Source organism: Chaetodon auriga, chromosome 12 (assembly GCF_051107435.1).
Source record: "Chaetodon auriga isolate fChaAug3 chromosome 12, fChaAug3.hap1, whole genome shotgun sequence".
NCBI lineage: Eukaryota > Metazoa > Chordata > Actinopteri > Chaetodontiformes > Chaetodontidae > Chaetodon > Chaetodon auriga.
This window is the reverse complement of record NC_135085.1, coordinates 6,378,747-6,400,357: the sequence shown is the minus strand read 5'-3', so window position 1 is coordinate 6,400,357 and position 21,611 is coordinate 6,378,747. Positions and strand designations below refer to the sequence as shown.

General features: G+C 41.2%; 1 protein-coding gene across 2 annotated transcripts; it reads left to right on the top strand.

Annotated features, from left to right (window-relative positions):
* The first annotated feature begins 428 nt into the window (after positions 1-428).
* Positions 429-2,624, top strand: LOC143329640 (gastrotropin-like). Of its 2 annotated transcripts, XM_076745636.1 has the most exons (5): positions 429-459; positions 1,289-1,363; positions 1,492-1,667; positions 1,808-1,897; positions 2,574-2,624. In XM_076745636.1, exons 2-5 carry the CDS (start codon positions 1,297-1,299, stop codon positions 2,622-2,624), a joined length of 384 nt encoding a protein of 127 aa, XP_076601751.1. In that variant the 5' UTR covers positions 429-459; positions 1,289-1,296. The 2 variants fall into 2 exon arrangements, with proteins under 2 accessions (XP_076601751.1, XP_076601750.1); XM_076745635.1 differs by lacking the exon at positions 429-459 and having other exon boundaries at positions 1,250-1,363.
* Positions 2,625-21,611: the final 18,987 nt, after the last annotated feature.

Here is a 21,611-nt window from a genome sequence, read left to right as displayed (position 1 = left end):
AGCAGAATGCATTAATCTAATCCAGACCTCTTTATGATCTACATTTTTTGACTACACAATGATTTCATGTTCAAATACAAATGGATAACCACTTGCTGCTATGAGCCATTTGCTGCCCTTTGTGTCTATGTGCCTCGTATAATGTGCGTAGATGGTCATCACCACATTCCCACCAAGTACACTGCACCGAGCACACTACAAATGGCAGTTTTATTACAATTTGCCCATTTTACCAATCAATACACCTTCAATGCAATGGTATGACCTGGCCACAGATTTTCTGTGCCAATCGGTTTTTGGTCAACAATGGTCCAATGAAAAGCCCAAAACCAACAATGAACCTATCCCAACACGTATTGTGTGTCTGTACCCAAAAACTAACATATCTTTATACTATTATACTATCCCTCTGTGCCATTGTTGTCCAAAAACTATTACAAACACACTTCAATGAGCCACACTGTTGCACTGGGTAACACGTTACAATGAAGACAAACACTAGTTTATGTTGACTCTACTTACTAGTGCACCAAATACACACCTGCAAATAGACCCAAACAGTTTTTAAGGATTAATGTCTTCAGAAGGAACATATTTAGGAAAGACGACCAGAGACAGGCTGTGTGAGACATTCTTGGTTTTGGTCTTTTTTTTTATGGGATTCGATGACAATGAAACATACACTATTTTGCCGCTTTGTAATCAAGTCTTGGTACAGCCGGCCCACTCGTAATAATAAAACAATAGTTATTTGTATTCCCTTAGATAAATGTAAAAATTATAAAATACTAAAATGACTCATCACAGTTTTTTCCAATGCCATCCTCGGAGTAAAGACCTTGAATGAGTATATGATGATCTTTTTACAGATCAAGACCATTCATAATGTAAGATAACAAACAACTTCAAATAGATTTTAAAACAATGCTTTTTATTTGATTTTAGACTCTGCAGCAGTAAAAGTGGAGGGTGCGACCATAAAGCCATTGCAGGAGAGTTCATTGACCTGGAGGTGAGCTACCAGCGTGCCCTGATCAGCAGTCAGCATTTTACTCACTGCTTGGGAAGTCCATAAACGCCCATTTAGGTAGGTTATTGCCCTCTCCCTCGTAGCCTATTGTAGTCATCATCTTCAGCTGTAATCGCTCTCTTGTGTCATCATATGCAGATGAGGGAGAGGTGGCGAGAGGTGCACAGTATATAAGCAGGGAGCAGTCTCAGTCTCAGTACCCTGATTTTCCATCAGCTCGCCTCAGCATCTCTGCTCTTACGCCTCCATCCACCAACACCACCAAAATGGCCTTCACTGGAAGATGGGAAACCGAGACCCAGGAGGGATATGATGAGTTCTGCAAGATAGTTGGTGAGATAGACTCAATCTAAAACCCTTCTCAGCCAAAACAACATACGCATTTTACTGCTTCATCCTCTGATTTTCTGGTCTAATTTGTGCGATTCTAACTTCACACTCCTACTCTTTTCCCACTCTAGGTATCCCTGCTGACATCATTGAGAAGGGCCGTGATTACAAGATGATCACAGAGGTCACCCAGGACGGCAATGACTTCACCTGGACCCAGGTCTACCCCACAAACGCCAGGGTCACCAACAAGTTCACCGTTGGCAAGGAGTGCGACATGGAGACCATTGGAGGAAAGAAATTCAAGGTAGGAAGGAAAGAATCCAGAATTTACGCTTCCATTTGTGCAGGGCAGAAATATGAAGGTGGTAATAAACAGCAGCAGGAAGGGAAGGAAGGATGAATGTACCCTGTTTCCTTGACTGACGATAACCTGTGTGTTTTCAGGCCACTGTGCACATGGAGGCAGGCAAGCTCAACGTGACCTTCCCCAACTACCACCAGGTCACTGAAATCAGCGGAGGCAAGCTCATTGAGGTGAACACACTCACTTAGGCTTTTAGTGCGGGAACCTAGCACAATGACAGCAGTTATTATAATGAACACCACGCAGGGATTATTAGAGTCATTAATGTTATATTTCTGTAGGCAGGGATAGGCATTTACTCAGAAGAAAAACACTCAAACACTGAGCAGTGAAAATGATTGCATCTTAACGGGCAATTCTCCACTCACAGTTACCTGATCAAACCTGTGTCAGCGTGAGATAATTCCCTAAATGTTTCCTATCTACAGTTCCATGTGTTTCCATTCCAACTCCTGCTTTGCAGAAATTTTCAAAATTGTTTTTTCAATTTATAACTTCTTGGAAAATTATGAAGAAATTGCAATATTCAAATGAAGTCAAACATGGCGATTTGGATTTATATATGTGTAATTTTAGATTTTAAGACTAAAAACAGATAAAAATGGCATTTGACTGTGATTTAGTGACTTCTTGGGAGTAAAACCTGAGAAAATATTTCAGTATGTTTAATGACTCTTACTGTATTGGTATCAGCCACAAGCTGAAATGCATATTTACCAGTGGAATTGTTTTGGGAACTATTATAGCCACTGTTTACATTACACTGTAGAGATAAGGAAGTATCAAGGCACTGGAATAACAAAGTCCTTGCTTTAATAATTCACTATTTTGTCTGTCTTTCTCTAGACCTCCAAAGCCGGCTCCGTAGTGCTGAAGAGAACCAGCAGGAAGCTGTGAATGCCGACTGACTTTCCATCTCTCACAGTTACAATGGAGATCTCAGAACTACAGCACTGTAACTAATAAACAAAGAAAATGATACTAACATGAACCTGTGTATCCATTTACACTTTCTAGTGTGTGTGTTTGTGTGTACCCACCATACTTTTAAGGATAATGTGTGATCTTTGGACAAGAAAATGTCAGCCACTGCTTCTTTTGAAATATAAGATTAGTTTATGCAAGAATCAGACAAAGGCTTTTGATTAATACCGCAGCTTAAAGGGAGTCAGCAGATCCAGCTTTGCAGGGTTTGGCAGCAGAGCCAGCAGCATAAGACTTCTACTGAAATGTTTTTAACTCTCAGAAATATGCTTAACTCAAATTACTTAACCTATGAGTCCTGTAACAAGGGTTGCAAAGGTTCCCATAGGCCTCATTAGCACCAGAATGTATGTGTGTCCGATCACAAACTAGAAATGGCAATGACCATTGAGAAATTCAAGAATGGAATCTGAAGATGACTTGACACAATTCAATCAGTATTTTCAGATTGAATTCCATATTCATTTAGACTACCCTCACCTGCTGCAGGGGTGACTGCTGTACATTATCGAGCCGGTCATCTGTTCTTTTACTGAAAGGAAAACTGTTCAGTTTGACTCCATTGCCATAGTAATGGCAGTGTGACACAAAAAGAGCACAAACTGAAAAAAGAGCACAACACATAAATTAGCTGCTGGAATAGTCAATATGCTGCAGATGCACGTATCTAAATCAAACCTGATCCTGGATAGTCGTACCACATATCAGGTTCCAGGAAGGCAGGAAGTCATGGTTGCGGGTGCTGATGTTTTTCAGTGTTTAGTCTATTGATTAAAATAGCTGCCAGTCCATTCTGTCAGATGTGTATGGAACACATCACTAAAAAACATGGACAACAACATATTAATACATGTTGATAATCAACAGATAAAAAAGTTAAGCTGCTGTGCTACACACATTTACCCCAGCGAAAAAAAAGGGGAAAAGACGATATAAGTTTAAACTTTTTTATTAACTGATGGCCGTTATACTGCCTGATGTGTGGGTTGAGCCTCAGCACCCGTTCACATACATGTTCATGCTGAATGTCCATCAAAGACCTTCAGTTACTGTGGGCTTCATTTCATGACAGGAAGAATGTTAAGAATACAATCTGCTTTTCCTAAACAACTTTGAGGGTGTTGTCATATAGATGATTTATTCTGATCAAGAATGGCCTATTCTATTATTATTTCTATCTATCTAAAGTCAATTCAAATAAATATAAACAATGTAAAATCAAATATCATGCAGGATATCTTCCTCAGTTTGATTGCTGCTCTGCTGCAGCATACTCAGTGCTGCCAGAGGTGGGTGGAAGCCATATTGCAGCAATACCATTAATTCAAATGTGGGTATAGTATCTTGCGAATATGAGATGTGTTCATCCCTGATCTTATTTACTTTTTTTGACAATTGCTCTCTCTTTTTTTCTCTACCTTTTCTCACTTATGCACTTCGCGTCTGCCCGCTGTTCCTCATCTGTGGTCTCTTTTCCTTTTAGCTTCTGTAGTCCCATTCTCTTCTGTCCTCTCCCCGCATGTCCTCTCTTTTCCTCCCCTTCTTGTCTCTCTCCACATCTATTTCTCTGTGGCCTCCAGCCAAGCAAATAATCAGTTAATTAACCAGCTCAGTCCCAGGATCATTGTATCAGCTCTCAGAGGAGCACTGTAAAGGCTCTCACGTCTCTAAATTTACAGCTTCATTAAGTGGACTGGAGTAAGGTACAAATCTTTTGAATAAAATTGCCAGACTAGAGCCGCAGTGCATATGTGTGTGTGTTTGTGCATGTGTGCTGGCCTTGACTTGAGAGCTGGTGACTCAATAGCTCCCTAATGAAAACAAAATCTCGTTTTTTTGCCTCTGAGGTGGCGATTGTTTTGGTGTAATAATGAGATGTCCCCTCTTGCCGGCACCGATGCAATCAAGATTTTGCAATCCTGGAAAATTAGGGTTGGAAGGCAACAAGCAAGGTGTCATTTGAGCATGTTTGTGTAGCTCAGCGCTGGTGCAATCACTCTGCAATATCACTTCCTTTGTCCTGACAGACAAACAGGCCTAATTGGCTATTTCCAAGGCTACTGTTTCTGATTGGCCATTCTGCCTCTTTCTGATTGGTCTCCATCCAGGCAACCAGAAGTGGAGAGAAAATGGCTTGTTAACGTCTCCATGTTGTTTCTCTTTCTGTTTTTGTGATAATGTACCTTCAAGCACAGTTGGAGTCTACATATCTACAATATGAGTTTGCATTCCCCTGAAACTCAGTATGTGTCTGTAGTGTAGCTATTTTGGCAACTTTTGTATGTTAGTAATTTCACTTCAGTAATACTGGCAAACAAACCCTTACAAACGCTTTTTTTCTAATTTAAGAGTAACACTGAGGTTAGCATTCAGTCAGCTCACACCTAACCTCCTCGCTTGGATCAAATCCACTCTGACTGCTCAGTTTCCTCCCACAGTCATGACATGCAGGTTAAGTTAACTGGAGATTCTAAATTGCCCACAGGTGCAACTGGACAAGTAAATGGTTGTCTGCCTGCATGTGTTAACCCAGTGATAGACAGGCAATGTGTCAGAGTAAATACAGCTTCTTGTCAAATGTGCTGGATAAGCGGATAATGGATGACTTAATGTTTTCCTTGGTTAATTGCAAAAAATATTAGTTTAATAGGCTGCCTGCATAGTCAATAATGCTTGTCTAAGTCTAAAAAAATACTATCAGAATTGTTTGTTTAAATTCATATTCCCAACATGATGGGAAAATTATGTTGGTGTTGTATTCTCCTTTTGTCCTCAGGTTGTGTTGCTGTTTTGTCAGTGCACAAGAGCGTGATCATGTGGAAGGTGCACAAATATTCAGTCTTCACTTAAGAAAAAAATAACAATACAGCAATGTAAAACAGCCAGTTGCATGTAAAAGCCCTGTATTCCTTGTTAGTTAAATAAAACCACATACATTTTATCAATTATTTTTGTCAGCACATTGCTGAATCATTTACAAGCACTTCATTTGGAACATACCAATGCCAAATATTGAATCTGTGGTCACTGAATTAACATCCCTAATCATTATTCTGTTCTTTTTCTGTTCTGGTTTCATGACATTGCAGGAAGGCAGACAGAAGTTGGCCATGTTCCTGCAAAGTATTTCTTAGATAATAATAACCATGTTTTTGAAAGGCTCTTTTTTTCCCATAAACTCAGCCCATCACAGGACTGCTTTCAAATGTAGCCAATGAAATGTCTTTTAAGTTATTGTATACTTATATTACTTTTTAAATTTCTATTCCTCCTTTGGTAATGAAGTGATATTTTTCACCTGGTTGTCCATCTTGGAATACTATAATTTTACCACGGTGGAACAACGTCAGCAACATCTGCCTTCACATTTTCTTGCCAACTCCCTCTTCCAGCCACTCCCTCCTGCCTTGCAGTCACCTCCACCCAACGACATACCTGTTCCCACTTTTCTTATCAGCCCTGCGCCACTTACCAGCCTTGTTATCCCCGTCACTCTCAGATAACTCCTGAAGTTTCTTTGTTGCCACGTGTTTTTACTTTTTTGAGCCACCTACCTGCCTGTCTGTCTGTCTGTCTATAAGCTTTTGCATGTTCACTGCTGCAATAAACCCACAAACTGTTGCTGCTTTACATTTAGGTCCATCGCCTGCTGCCTCACACTCACCACCTTGACACATCCTCTCTTACTGTCACCAGGCTCTTGGTTCTGTATAGTGGTCTACACTCTCATTCACACTGAGGCTGTTCATCAAATATATCCAAGAGCAGTTCTTCTAACAGTAGAAATAAATTTACCATTTGTATTTTTAAACAACTTTCCATTACTCTGACACCTAAACTGACACCTCTGATTTATGTTCTTCTTCTATTGTGGGTCAACAATTCTGATCCACAATCCTCTGCACAGTGGAATACATACCCAACACAAAGTCTTAAAAGTTTGGAAAATGCTTCATTTTATCTGTTGATGTTTTCAAGGTCAAGGTTGAATTTGAATATACTAACTAAAAAATGCTTGATTTTCAACATAATCTGGTGTTTCGTCCACACAATTACTCATTACTCAAGTATTTTGAACATTTGAAATCAAACAATCCCATTGTCATATTTGTGTGTTGTCTCCTGGCACGTTCACTTGTCATTCAGCTAGGTAAGTCTTCTGTTGATGATGATGATGATGATGATGATGATGAAAACATAGAATTCAAGTTAATATGAACAGCTGGTGACATAAAGTGACAATACACACTGATTGCTGTGGGCATAAAGGAAATCTGTAAACTTTATTTTTCATGATTGCATTTATAGTAACAATTTAGATATGATGATAAAAGTTTCTAGAGTCTAGAAGTTTTTGTTTTAGGTACTTTGAAAGTGATTGAAAAGTGCTTGAATTTTACTCATAAAGGTGTATGAACCCTAAGAGAAAACACACAGATGACAGCTCATTGACAGGTAATTGACTTGTGTATAATTAATATGTTAATGCACTGTTGCTGCACAAAGCTAAATTGATAGTGATAAATGTTAATTGTAAACATCAACCTATATTTGAAGGAAAATGACATCAGTCTAGCTTAGAAAGCAGTCTAGCTATCTTAGCTTCACCTCCGTATCTAGCTAGCTATTTAATTTACTGAAATTATCTCTCATACACCTCCAGGGAACTTTGACAGGCATGTCATTTGTAAGGCTGGGGCCTGATGAACATACTGCCATCTTAATGAGGTGAAAGATTGAGAAGCAAGACATTTTCACAGCTGTTAAAGGTTTTGAATGAGTGACACTTGAGTCTGTCTGAAATGCAATAAAAGGAACATCTGTCATTGTTGGGCGTGTCAGCTAATTGTTGGGTTCCCTGTTCCTCCAGAAAGTTTGCAGTGGATAATGGGCTGATGGGCAAAGTGCAACCAGCCTGTGCCATGGGCTCACCAGTGCCTCCCATTGTGGACAGCATCCACATGGAGGCCTTCACAGAACACATCAACTCAGTGGACAGTAACAAGTTCACATCAATTTGGCTTTTTTGGACTGTGTTGTACATGCTGAAGGACAGGAGCCTCAACATTGGAGCATGCAGAAAACCCTCACACAAAGACCAATACTTACTCTTTGACTCTCACCACCCACTGGAGCATAAGTTAGGAGTTGTCAGAACTTGGCAACACAGAGCTGAGAGTGTGCCAACAAGTGCTCAGGCCCAAGAGAAGGCTTGTGGATACCTTAACTGGACCTTTGCGAAAAGAGCCACAAGATCCAGGAAGAACTCCAACACTGCAGGTGGTGGGGAGAAGAAGAAAGAAACACAACAACATAGTCATTCCCTATATACAGAGAGTATCTGGGAAACTCAGGAGGATTTTGAAGAAAGACCTCATCCCTTTGTTTTTAAAATCCAGGACACCATAAGTGTTCCACCTAAAAAACTGCACACCCAAACACAAAAAAGTAGTCTTGCGTATGCAGTCCATTGCAGGGAGGAATGCACAGACTTCTATATCTGTGAAACTGAACAACCATTGAACAAACGCATGGCTCAGCAGAAGAGGGCCAACTCCTCAAGTCAAGACTCAGCAGACCACCTACACCTGAAAGATAAGGGACACCCATCCAAGGACAAATGTGGAAACCATGTAACATCAAAGGAGGAGGTCTACAACACCTCTTACCCCCACCTTCAATGTTGTCATTTCATCCCTTCCCAGGAGATTTAACAACTCTTCACAGTTGGTGTCATGTGACAACTCCAATGACTGTTGTTCGCACAGCTAGTCACACCCATGTGATCTCAACAGCGGTGATAACAACCTCACAGATGTTAAATATCTGGGATACGCCACCAGCCACTTAGAACTGAAGAAGCCTGTTGGATGCGAGGCAAAATGTTTTCAAGTTTTTACAAATAAGTCCAGTTGCCCTTGATTCAACCCTCCTTGACTAACCATGACCTGGATGACTGAGACTCTTCACAGGCTTCTACCACAATATAGGACAAGCCATCTATCACCCTGCCAGTGCTTATCTCTTCTTCAAGTCTGGAGACTGTTGTATTCTCAACTCCTATCGTTCCTGCTGCATTCACTCAGCATGGCTAGACACCATTAAGCAAGAGAAGCAGGGAGCAGGACCATCTAGAACAGATGAAGAAAAGAGGGAAAAGGAGAGAAGCTGAAAAGCGGGCAAAAGAGGAGCAATGGTATAAGGAGGTCAGGAGGAAAGAGGAAGAATTTAGGTCAAGAGAGGCAGGATGAAGGACTTTGGCATTTCTGGATGCTGTAGTTAAAAAGTAAAGTCTGTTTTTTGTTGTTTTATTTAACAGTAGTTGTGTTGCTTCAGTAGTTGTTGTCTAATCAACTCACTATCTTTTTATTACGTGCTACATTATAGCTCAATCAGTCAAAATACTGTATACTGTGTACTGATTGTTGAATAAGTGATGACAAGGGTAGCTTGACCCACTGTCTGTGGTGGAAATGCAAAACAGATCTAGAGTTTAGGTACATGTAGCTTACAGGTAAGGTATGGGTTTTAAGGGTACTGTATCAAAAAGTGTTTGATGGAAATGCAGCTTTTGATGTACCTGGCCCTCGACAGCTTGTTGTTGTACCTGACCTGCACACCATTCAGGATAGGTGCACAATGGGGCGTCACCAAACAGATGCGTGCAGTCAGACAGGGGTCACCACCATCACCTAGAATGTATTTTCCCTTTGGTGGGTAGAACTGCTGGGCATAGACAGTGGTTTCCCTGGTTCTGTCCATGATTCCCGCTGAAAAACAGTCCTGTCTATGCCCAGCAGTTCTACCCACCAGAGGGAAAATACATTACCACTGGACACACACGAAATTGCCACCATGGTTGCAGATGGCCAAAGGCTAATTGGATGTGAATACCTTCCTATTAAGATTGCAGCTAGAATCCTCTGCCTTGGGCTTAATCTATATGTTGTGCCATCAATGGTACAGACTGCCGCATGAAATGCTGGAGAGCCTGTCATGTGGGCATTGCCAGCACCCATGTCCTTGATCTGGTCTGGTTGTGGTTACTGAACAATCCTCTTCAGCAGCTCAAGTACTGATGTCCTTATGTGGACCATAGGACCTGAACCTTATGTGATGACCTGTGGGCCTTATTCTTGGGGATATCAAAATCCTTAAAGACTAGTCTGTAAGAAACTGCATGGGCATGAAAGTATAGGAATGCAATCCATGATCAGCTTCATGTGTCAGGGCATCTGTAAGTGCTGTTACAGGCTCTCCTGTCAGGTAAAGGTCAGGGCTGAGGATGGACGTCTTATCAAAATAAAGCTACAGCATGGGCGTGTTCAGGTTCAAGTGACAGTATGTTATATGGAGGACATGCTATGAATATGAGAAATAAAGTGATTCCATGTTATGCAAAAGCCTCATTTGAATTCCTGTAAAATCTTATTCTGTCTGTTACCTGTTTTATATTGGTACAACTGTTTTATATTCCATAACTATTCTCAAACCTGCCAACACTGTTAGGGAGGTGCTAGAGCAGCTACACTTCATTTCATGCATGGTTTATTTACAGTTTGAGAGACACAGACAGTACGTCTTAGGAATGCAATGATCTGATTATATACTGTCACATATCATAAAGTTTTTGGAAAAATATATACAGTTACACAACAGAATTGGCAAGTACAGATATGTAACACTAAAAACAGAATTAAGCTTCACGTGCAGACAGAACACAGTGACAGCAGCTGCATGTCTGCATGAAAAAAGAAGAAAGAAAAGGAAGTGTTGAAGTGAACAAAATAATGATAAATAACCAATAACCAATGACAACAAGGACATAGCTATGAAACTAACGACCGTGGAATGCATATGTAATTTTACTGTCATGAATACATGCATGTTGCATACTGTATTACAAATTACAAAGTAACAGACGAGCTCTCTGCACTGACCTTTGTCTCCGTTGAGCTCACTGAATGGCATTTTGTTGTATCTCCATTCAGTCAACAGAAAGCTTGTGGTCTTGGTGAGAGCTGTATGCATAGCCATCCACCTCAGCTTCCTGTTTAAGACTTGTCACTACTCTGTATGAACATCACACCACTTCCTGTTTTGGCACTGAATATAAACATAGCTCTCTTTAAGTTGCTTTAACAAAAAGCAATGTCTATTTTTGGAGTAGGCAGTCTCTCTGGTGATGTTAGGTGCTTCACACAGCCATTGAGCAGAGACATTTCTTTTCAATACTAAAGGCTCACTGTCCACACTACATTTAACAAGTTATTGGGCATTGGACAATTTTCCTACCATTGGCCATTATGAAATTGTTTATGTGATAGAGCTCAATAGCCTTTGGTAGCATTAGCTTGCATAATATTATAGAAAAGGGATATTCGGTATAATACTGGCTGGTCTGACTTCATGCTTGCTTTTGTGTCTGAAAATTACGTAACTCTCCCAAAATAGTCGACTGCATCTGGATCCAATACAGGCAAAATATCGACAGCTTTCACGTTGTAACAACATGCAACTTGTACACAGAGTTTCTGTTCATTTCACTGTATGTTTTGACACTGGCTTGCAGAAATCACATCCTGTACTGGCAGCAGTTTCCTCTGTATCTGAGTGCAACTCATCAACTTGAATAGACTTTATGAAATGGACCCACAACTGCTTGTTTGTTTGTTTTTTCCAATTTCTCAAAAAAGAAAACTTGATTTCTATTTGCTAGCACTGAAGTACCTCTTTCTTCCCCAGGCTCCAATTTCAATCACAACAGCAAATGACAGTGAAGAACGCACTGAATAAAGAGATACAAAGAGACAAAAGGGATGGTGATTCAGTGCGGATGAGTGAGGGATTTAGACAATAATAAAAACTAGAAACAACAAGGGAGAGAAAATACTCTGGGTACGATAATGAAGGGGTGACATACCACAATGTGATTGACACATTAGGCATTAATAACCTGGAATTACCTGTAATAACCATGGTAACACTGGCAATTTGCTTTAAGTTCTCCTGTCTTGGTGAAAGGTGGTCAGTCCAACTGGATACAGAAGAAAACCAAGGGGCTGTGTCTGCACAAAGCTCAATTTAGTATAAATTGCATGAATTTTCAGCCTATAGCTCTGGTCTGTGACAAAGGACTCCTGTTTTCCTCTCACTATGCTTCCATTGTTGCATTTTGGTTGTTCTGTCATGGTGAATTCCACCACAAATAGGGATATCTAAATCAATTTTTAAAAGATATTTTTGCAACTTTCCCATTTGTACACAGTTTGCTAAAGGGATTGTACTTGAGCAAAGCAAACATGGAAGCGCTGTATGCCATTCAGCTCATTAACCACACAATTGAGGATAAATCTTAAAACTGAAAATACCCACTAGTACTTGCCAGTTGATCAGAATCGTACTTTTAGTGGTTATTTTTTCCACCAACAACCAGAAGGGGTAATAATAAGGACACTTCATTAAAATACAAACTTCCACAAATGACAAAAACGTGAGTTTATGCTTTATTGGACATGTTCTGAAACTTTATTGTCCTGTTTTACAGCAGAAAAGAATTCAAGGATGGAGACTAACTGGTTGGTTTGACCGCACATTTGTTAATGAGGAACACACAGACGTGTCCTTGAGCTTTCCTGTAGAACCTTCCAGTTCTACAGGAAAGTTCCCTAAAAGGCTGGAAGAGCTAGTTTGATATTTCAATGTAAAGACTCGAAAACAAGCTGCTTTCTGCAACATGTCGTACAACCACGCCAAACAAGAAGTGTTTGTAGCTGTTCCAAATGGCCATACTTGAAGGCAGGGTGAAAAGCCCAAACCCAAAGATGTTATACAAGCCCTTTGGTTGGAACATACCAATGCCTTTAAGCTAACACAAATTCTTTGGTCGGTGAATTGACACCCTTACAACCTAGTGCTGATTTGATGAGGGTTAGGATTGCAGGAAAGCAGGCACGAGTCAGTAATGTTTGTGCGGTCTTTCACAAGTTAATAAGGTTTTATGTCTCTTTTGAAAAGCTCCTTTATTCCGATCAACACATCTCGACACATCATAGAGCATTTTTGAAAAGATCTGGCTGGTATAGATACAGGGCCAAAGTGGAAAAAGATTATTTTTCAAGTTTAGCCACATTATTGTGAACATGGGTCAGTACAAGCTCACAACCTACTCACTGACCCTCTACACTACTGCTTTTAACCCAAGGTCTCTGCCACGTCTCTGAGATGATCAGACCACAAGCTGTTTGCAGCAAGGAGCAGAGAGCCCAAGCTATCTGGCCCCTGGACTGTGGAAAACCTCTTCCCAATAATAGAGAAGACTCCGTAATTGATATTGCATTGACAAGTCCCTACTGGAAGGCATTTTTTTTTTTTTTTTTTTTTTTTATTCAGGTTTTGGAGCTCTACAGTTTCCTTATTTGTCCAACCATGTCTCTGTGTCTGTGATGCTTCTGTTATGTTCAGTGGTGGTAATTAGGACTCAAATGCAGACTTGGAAGTGGAGTGACCGGTTAACCATTTATTGCAACAATAGTGGTTTCCCGATACTTATATGAATGGTAGGAGTGACTTTTCTGTGAGCAGTGAGGAAGGCACGGGATCCAGGGGTGATGAGTGGATCCAGAGAGCATAGCTGCCATCAGTGTACAGGTGGATGAATATTGGCTGGGCGGGATGACACATGGTGGTGAGGCACTAGTGAGAAAGACGGTGGTGGCAGTTGCGGGCTTGAGGCTGGTGGCAGAGTGAGGTCGAGAGGCGGCCGGGATGCTGGTGCTGGAAGCTGGAAGCTGGAAGTGGATAGCGAGAACAGGCGGACCCTCTGCGGAGGCAAGGAACAAAAGAACAAGTGAGATTTCACAAGCCTCTTGTAACGCATTTAGCTAGTCTCTCTAGAGAACAAGTAGGATAGCCGACTATACCACTGAGTGGCAGAAATAATCTGGCGATGAGTCCTTCGCTGTTCGCCATCTTTATCCTGTTTGGGATTGTGATTTGGACCAGCTGTGTCACGGCCAGCTCCCAAACCCTGCCCAACCTCTGCCGAAAGAGGACAAAAAAAAAAAAAAAACGAGCCCCACACAACTCCACCAAAAACCAAAACACAGACGTATCACAAATCACCACAGCTTATTCTTGCACATGTGGTATTATAACTTTTCCCTGGAAGCACATTGGTTAGCTTGTGTTGCTTTTAAATTGACTTTTTAAGTCTTGACTTCACATGAGCAGTGATTGATTGCTTACCTGTACAGACTGAAGATCCAGCCAAGTGCAACTCTGAACAGGGAAAGCATTTTAGTGGATGAATGGACAGATGGATTAAAGGTGGGTGAACCAAATGGGCTATTTCCATATAATTAAAAAAAAAAATCTAATGTCCTTTTCAGTCATTGAGCGCAGCAGAATGGTAAAGAACAGTAGAGGTGAGTGGTGTTTCTAGAATAAAGAACTGTATTGTCGAAATGACCACAGTTTGACGGCACAACTGTGCCGTTCAGTCTTTCGTGCATTAGTCCTTACAATGAGTTGTACATTCACTCAAGCTTTCAGTCCTGCAATGAGTGCTGCATTCACTGATACAGTCAGTCAGTCCTACATACAGAATAGCTCTACATTAATCTTTTGTCTTATAGTTATAAACCTTAGTCTTTCCATTACCTACCTCACCAACAGACCATACCATGTGAGGCTTCGTGACTGTGTGTCTGATGTGGTAGTTTGCAGCATGGGGGCTCCACAGGGTGCAGTGCTCTCTCCTTTCCTCTTCACGCTCTACACATGGGACTTCAGATACAACACTGCCACTGTCACCTCCAGAAGTTCTCCAATGATACAGCCATCATTGGACATTTATCACAAGGTAACAAACTGGAATACAGGGAAGTCATCAAAAACTTTTCAAATGGTGTGGACTGAACCACCTTCACATAAATGGCAGCAAGACAAAGGAGGTGGTGATAGACTTCCGCAGGAAGGTGCCACACAGATATCCTGTACAAGAAGGGCCAAAGTCGTCTCCTGCTAAGAAGACTGAGGTCTTTTGGAGTATGTGGGACACTGTTAAAAACTTTTTATGACGCTGTGGTGGCATCTGCTGTTTTCTACGCAGTGGTCTGCGAGGGTTGCGGAAGCTCAGAGAGGGACAGAAAGAGACTAAACAAGCTGGTCACAACAGCTGGCTCTGTCCTGGACTGCCTTCTGGACAGCATGGAGGACGTGGGTGAGAGGAGGATGTTTGCCAAGCTGATATCAATCACGGACAACCCCTCTCACCAAGGGGCAAATAATAATGTACATATACATTGTTGATTTGTATTTTTTATTCTGTATCCTTTTTATTGTCTTTTTGATCTTTCTCCCTTTTATTCTTTGCTGGCTATAACAATTTAATTTCCCCAGTGTGCGATTAATAAGATTTATCTTATCTTTGTCTAGTCTTATCTTAGTGCTGCATTCAGTCTGTGATATATGTACTGTAGCTTTATGTATGTGTCCAAGTACACAGAAATATACTCCGCTCAAAAATACTGGTCTTTAATTACAATTTAATTACAATCACAATCTTTTTAAACAGCAAAATGATATAAAAGTGATTCTTTCCATAACAATTTATCTTTGGCCACGTCTGCTGACACCAGGTTACGATGCACATTTACAAGAAACAGCCACTAGTTTTTTTTTTTGTTTTTTTTTGTAGCTAACTTATGAAATTAACACTAATTGGCTACATTAATTCTAGACATGATTTTCTGAGAACAATTGGTTGCAGAGAGGTCGCAGTGACAGAACACTGATGGTTTTAAGGGGGTCACTGTTGAAATGGCGACTCTGGATCAAACCCTGGATCTGATTTTAGCTCATCCAGTGATCTGTACACATTAAAGATTGAGATATTAATTAGATTGCAAATAAGATTCTCTGAGATTTGAGTAGAAGAGACCCTGCTGTGTATCCACTCAAACCATTGGTCTACTTTCTTGTCAGTCAGCAAGCTTGAAAGTCATCTATTCATCCATCTATCCATCCATCCAGAGGGGCTGACTCTTCGTGCCCTGTAGCCCAGGACAGGACCTCTCTCTGGGGGACAGTAGCCAGCTTTGTTCCCCTGTCATGCCTCACATTCTCAGACCTGCCCTGGTTCCCTTACATGCCTGCTCTGCGGGCAAGCAGGCCAGCCAGCCTGCCAGACAGGGAACCAGCATCCACCCAGACAGTCAGTCAGCCATCCATCCATCCATTCATACATTTGAGCTGCTGACTTCTTGTGCCCCCCTGGGCCAGAACAAGGCCTCTCTCTGGGGGACAGTAGTATGCTTTGTTCCCCCCCTCATGCCTCACATTCCCCAGACCTTCCCTCGGTCCCCCCTCAAGGCACAGGGCACTGGGAGGAGCACGGGCCTCTCTCCGCCCCCATTTCCCTTTCTCTTTTTGATATTATCGCTCTTTTAGACTCCCACCACCACATCTCATTTTTCTGAAGGGTTTCTTTCTCCAGCCCTAACCCTTTACGGGTGTCCTTTTTTTTTTTTTTTTTTTTTTTCCACCAAGCCATAAAACTGAGAGTTAACAACCTTTTCTCTCCTTTCTCAATCTCTTACATCCATCCTCTCTCTGTCACTCCCACACACTCTATCACTCTTCTTTTCCTGAAGCCTTGTCTTCCTTGATTCAGTTTTGTTGCTTGGATCTCTATAATCAGAGTGCACATATACCAAATTTGTATATATTGTAATCATACTTTTTTCCCCTTATTCTCTCTGACCCCTTTTCAACCGATTCACTTTCTCTAAATCAATCCATTTTCCAAGTTTTCAATCTATAATCAGCTATTCAAAGCATTCGGCAGTGCAACTTCAGCACCATCCACCAGCTCACCTCCTTTCAGCCGCTTGCTCAACACAAAACACAAAAACCTGATCCAGTGCCAGTGGCTGTCTGTACCTACAGCCCACTTCTATTCAGTGAGGAGAAGGGTGGGGGCGTAGGCCATAATTAAAAATGGCGGCATTGCCGTCACACAATAGCTCTGCACAGCAAAGGCTTTTATTGCATGTATTTTTCTCAACAGGAGAATGGGCAGTCTACCCTCTGTGAGCATTTAATTGGTTTAACAGCTGGAGAAGATGAGGAGGAGGAGAGGTGAGGGGGGAAGACTCCAGTGGAGGAGAGGAAACAAAGACATGGGAGAAAAGTGCAAGTCGCCAGTATTTTAAATTTGTGGTGTCTGATGTTGATAAATTTATCAGTGGCAGACCGACTTTAGATATTGTGCATCAGAGTGGAAATTAATAATTTTCAGCCCCGTCACCTCCCATCTGCACACTGTGTTCATTAGCATGCATCCAAAAACTGATTAGAACGTGTTGCAGTTGCCTGAGCGAAAACGTGGGCTTGTTGGCAGGTAGCATTTTCCCTGCAGCATCATGGATATTAATATTATTTTTAAAAACACTGAGATTGAGAAGACAGAAGGCAGTGCCTTTTTGTTTCTGGATCTTCCACCCACTTGTGAAGCTGTCTGTGTGTGTGTTTTGACTGGCTCTGTGTCATGTGTGTTCTTGGGTGAATGTGGATGTTGACAAGTGTCTTTGTCTGTCCTCTGCCAATAAATGAAAACTGGAGCAGAGCCTTGGGGCAAGGTGAGGCCATGACGTTCCTCTGGAGGTTTCGACTAATGGAGATCCAGTGTTGGGTTGGAGGACTGGCCCTTTGGGACACGGCTGGGGATTAAAAATGTAATCCACTGCACACATTACCACATGCAGGTTGGAAATTGCAATCTGGGGTGTAAGTGGCCACAGTTTTGTACTTCTACTACTGTATTTTGATATGCCTTGCACATACCACGATATTGGAATATTCTTCCAAATTTGATTTGATTTTTCCTGCCACTGCAGATCAACTGCTTAAATTTACATTCAGCAAGAATCATGCAAGTCAACTTTGAGCAACCCAGTTAAAAAATACACGATTTCATCATGCTAAACATGATACATTTAAACACTTATTGTGGACTTGCATGGTTGCAATTAGAATGATACCTGAGAGTCAAATGTTTACCATTTTTACAGTTTATTGCTTTTATGTTGGTTTTCTTCAAAACTCAAAAATCTGGTGTCGTAGATTTGGCTTGAAATCTAGATTTTTCTTAACCTTTCCATTTTTAAAGAGCAGTTATCGGTCAAAGTTTTGCCTAAAAAACATACTTTTCACATTTCACAACACTACAGAACTTTAGCAACTCAGACCTGAATCACAGTTAATTACAGCACATCTTATTCAGCGCGAGGGTAAAATGACAAGCATACAACAGACAACTCAGGCAGAACTGATTACAGCGAAAGTTGAAGGATTTTTCAAGGTGGAGTTTTTTTTAATGACTCTGGAGTAACACTTTACAATGATCTGAATATAACACAGAAAAACAAGCTATATTATAATGTTATAAGGATACCACTTTTAACAAGCAGATACTGACTTACTCATCCAGCAGACACGACGGAGCAACATTAGCATTCATCTGGAGTCGTGTTTCTGGCAACTTAACAAATGTAAGTCACTCTGCGTCTAACTTTGGTTTGCCCTTCACCACCTCCAAAAGGAAATATCTGGTTCTTCAGCAACTAAATGCTTCACTACATTCATCGGCAAAAAAACTGACGCTGTTTGTTTGTAGTTTTTCGCTGGGACAGATATCACACACTAAGTTTATTAGGGCATTTTTGCCAAAAACAGCTCCCTCCTACTGCTGAAAACAAGGTTGATGAGAGCGGTGAGACTGAACCGAACAGTAAAGACTCGGGCCAGAGGACCAAAAGATTGAGCTGAGAGACACTTACTGTAAATGCTCTGTAAAGCTGATGAGAACGACAGAGTGGGAGAGTCATGTGACCAACTGTCCATGTAGAGATATTTGTTAACGCATACAGTTGAAAACATGACTCTCCTTACCACCGCTGAGGCTCATAATATGGAGTGTAGCTACTCCATGTCATTAAGTTTTTTGTCACTTCTGTGATTGTTACTGTTTGTATAACATAATCCTAGAAATCTAAAATCTTAATGGCTGAAGAATCGGCACTATTTACTGAAGACTAAATGTGAGCTACAGAGCGACAATAAGGGTCATGTGCAGCTTCTTCATGATTTCCTTCATTATTCAACTATTTGGTTTGCACATTTATTGGTCAGGTAACTTCCAGGAAACCTGTGATATCTGCTACACGCAGCCACCTGCCACTGTGCGCACTCCTGCAGCATTAAATACAGTCGGCCATATATTGCAACTGTTGTCACGGGTAAGCTCAGGACCCAACAGCAGAACGGTAAGCAGTTTATTAGTAACAGTATAAATGTCCAGGATGTGAAATTCAATGGAGCTTGAGCCAAGCAGGCGATGCGGAATGGCGGACCGAGGCAGATCAGAGAGATGAGGCAGAGACAGTTTGGCTCGGAGGTTTGTAGGCAGTGGAGACAAAACACAGACGTGAGCTCAGGAGCACAGAGCAAAGAGCACACTGGCAAGAAGAAAACAGGAGCCAAACCAAAGCACCACATGAGATAACTGACAATCTGGCAAAGACTGGAGTGAAGGATCAGGGTTTTGATTGCGTGATGAACCTCAGGTGTGCGGGTGGGCTGGCAGCAGGAGGAAAGCAGGTGAGTCACACCCATTTCAGCTCAGGCTCAAGAGAGGGGAAACAAGAGAAACACAAGGAAACAGGCAGGAGGATACTGCCAATCCTGACAGCAACAATGAGAAGGTTTCTACTTATCTGAATAAAAGTAATTGAATACCTTTGAGGGAAAGGGCTAAGACATCATTCCTGAGGGCAACGTTGCATGAAACAGAACATATTATGAGTGGGAGTTCACGGTAAGGAACTGTTGAGGTCTTTACAGAAGGTAGGGTGCTGGGTCAGCATTATCCTTTTCAGTTGTCTTAGTTAACTGCAACCCCTGAGGCATCAACAACCAGTGTTGCGATTTAAATAAATTGGTATTATTATTTTAGGTACTCACACTGTTTTTTCTTTTTGACATAGAGTTTTCATAATTCTTTCTTCGGCTATATAGACTATGCTTATATACAGGTGTCCTGTGGGTAGGACTATATCTTGTCATTTGTAACTAAGATCTTTGTCTTAAAAGTAGATTACCAAAACACAAAATGGTATGTGCAATCTATAATTCCCCCACGTTCTCTTCAGTGTGCCAATTCATCAACAGCATATCTGTCATGATATTCCCACCTTGTTACTATCAAATGTTAGTTTCAGTGGAGGCCTAATGGGCAAGGTGGGAGTGCATATAGATGGAGGGATGGATGGTAAACATGTGATGTGGTAAGGAGGGACTTCCCACAGCTACACTCCAGAGACAGAAAAGCTTATTTCACACTTCATTTCATTCTAATACCTAGAACAACAGCACGGGAAAACGCACTTGCACGCACAAACACACACACACACACACACACACACACACACACACACACACACACACAAACAATCATCTCCTTAATATATTCCAAATGTGGGCAAACACACGCACACAAGCACATGAACCTATAAACACCATAAGTTTCCACATGAACATGGATTTATCCACACATTTGTCTGTCACCCACACACTTAATAAGGTTGAGGGATTAGGAAGAAGAGAAAGATAAATAAATACAGAAAAAAGAACATGTGATAAAATATGGAAAAACCAGAAGCATGATGATTTAGCTTGCTTGTGTGTATCAGAGAGCCTGTGTTCACTTAATCTCTAAATAAAAGTATTGTTTGTGTGGGCTAACAAAAATCAATACTGCACAGTTTAAATACTGTAAATGTATTTATTTGAAATTCTATTAAAGATTTCTCCAAGGTGTTGCAATTGTGCTAACAGATTTTATAATTTTATCATTACTAACATTAGTTACTGTGATAGATGCTGGCAGGGAACAAAAACATTGCCTACACAGTCTTTGAATCATGTTCTGGCCTCTGATATCAACACGTCTGTAAAAGTGAGGACATACTAGCTGGAGTTGGGCAGGAACTTTGAATGCTGACAACCAAAAAGCTGTTTTGAACTGAGCTGCTTTGTGTTTGTGTTTTTATTTGTTGAGTGGTGGTAAAACTTCTCAAAATTCACCGGCTCATGACATTCCACAAATTCAGATGGACATCACCTCTGTCCATCAAGTGTAGGATCTCTTCAGGGGCAATGACAACATGAAAGACAGCTGACCCGAGTGAGAGACAGCTCTGAGGGCATCGGCTACTTTTCAAAAGTCTTTCCAGCTTGGCTACATGTTCCACTTTTCACAGCAAAAAATACAAAAAAATGTCTTTTTTTTTAAATAATCTTTCATGCCTTATTGTTCTTTAATCAGGGTTTGAGCAGCAAAGTTATTGAGACGCCCAATAACTTGAAATGATGTGCATGGACTTCCCAAGAAATATGAGCCCAGTCGGCTGGATGGTAGCGCTGTATTTCAGGCCCATAAATGCAGGGATCTAGGTGAGAATTAGGTGAATAACATTATCAGGCTCATGAGGGGGTCTAGCCTCGGCTGTGTGAGCATCTTTTGGTTGACAAAGACACAAATGCCTCCTCTTTTTGTCTTGCAGGAGTTGTCGTTCCTGTCAGACCACACCAAGGAGAAGCCTTGAGCCCACTGTTCTCGGTAGTTTGTGATCAAGTGAGTGGTTGAGGAAGAACAGGAGGAGTTTGTCTCATGTGAAGTGTAGAAAGGCCGGATTGCTTTGCCAACGGAGCAGCAGAGTCGAGTGGCGTTGCATTATAAGATCCATAGATGATTAAACTCAGAAACAGTACTTTGAAAAAGACATCATCACATACTCAATTGACTTGTCAAGTGGCACATAAAACATCTGAAAACGC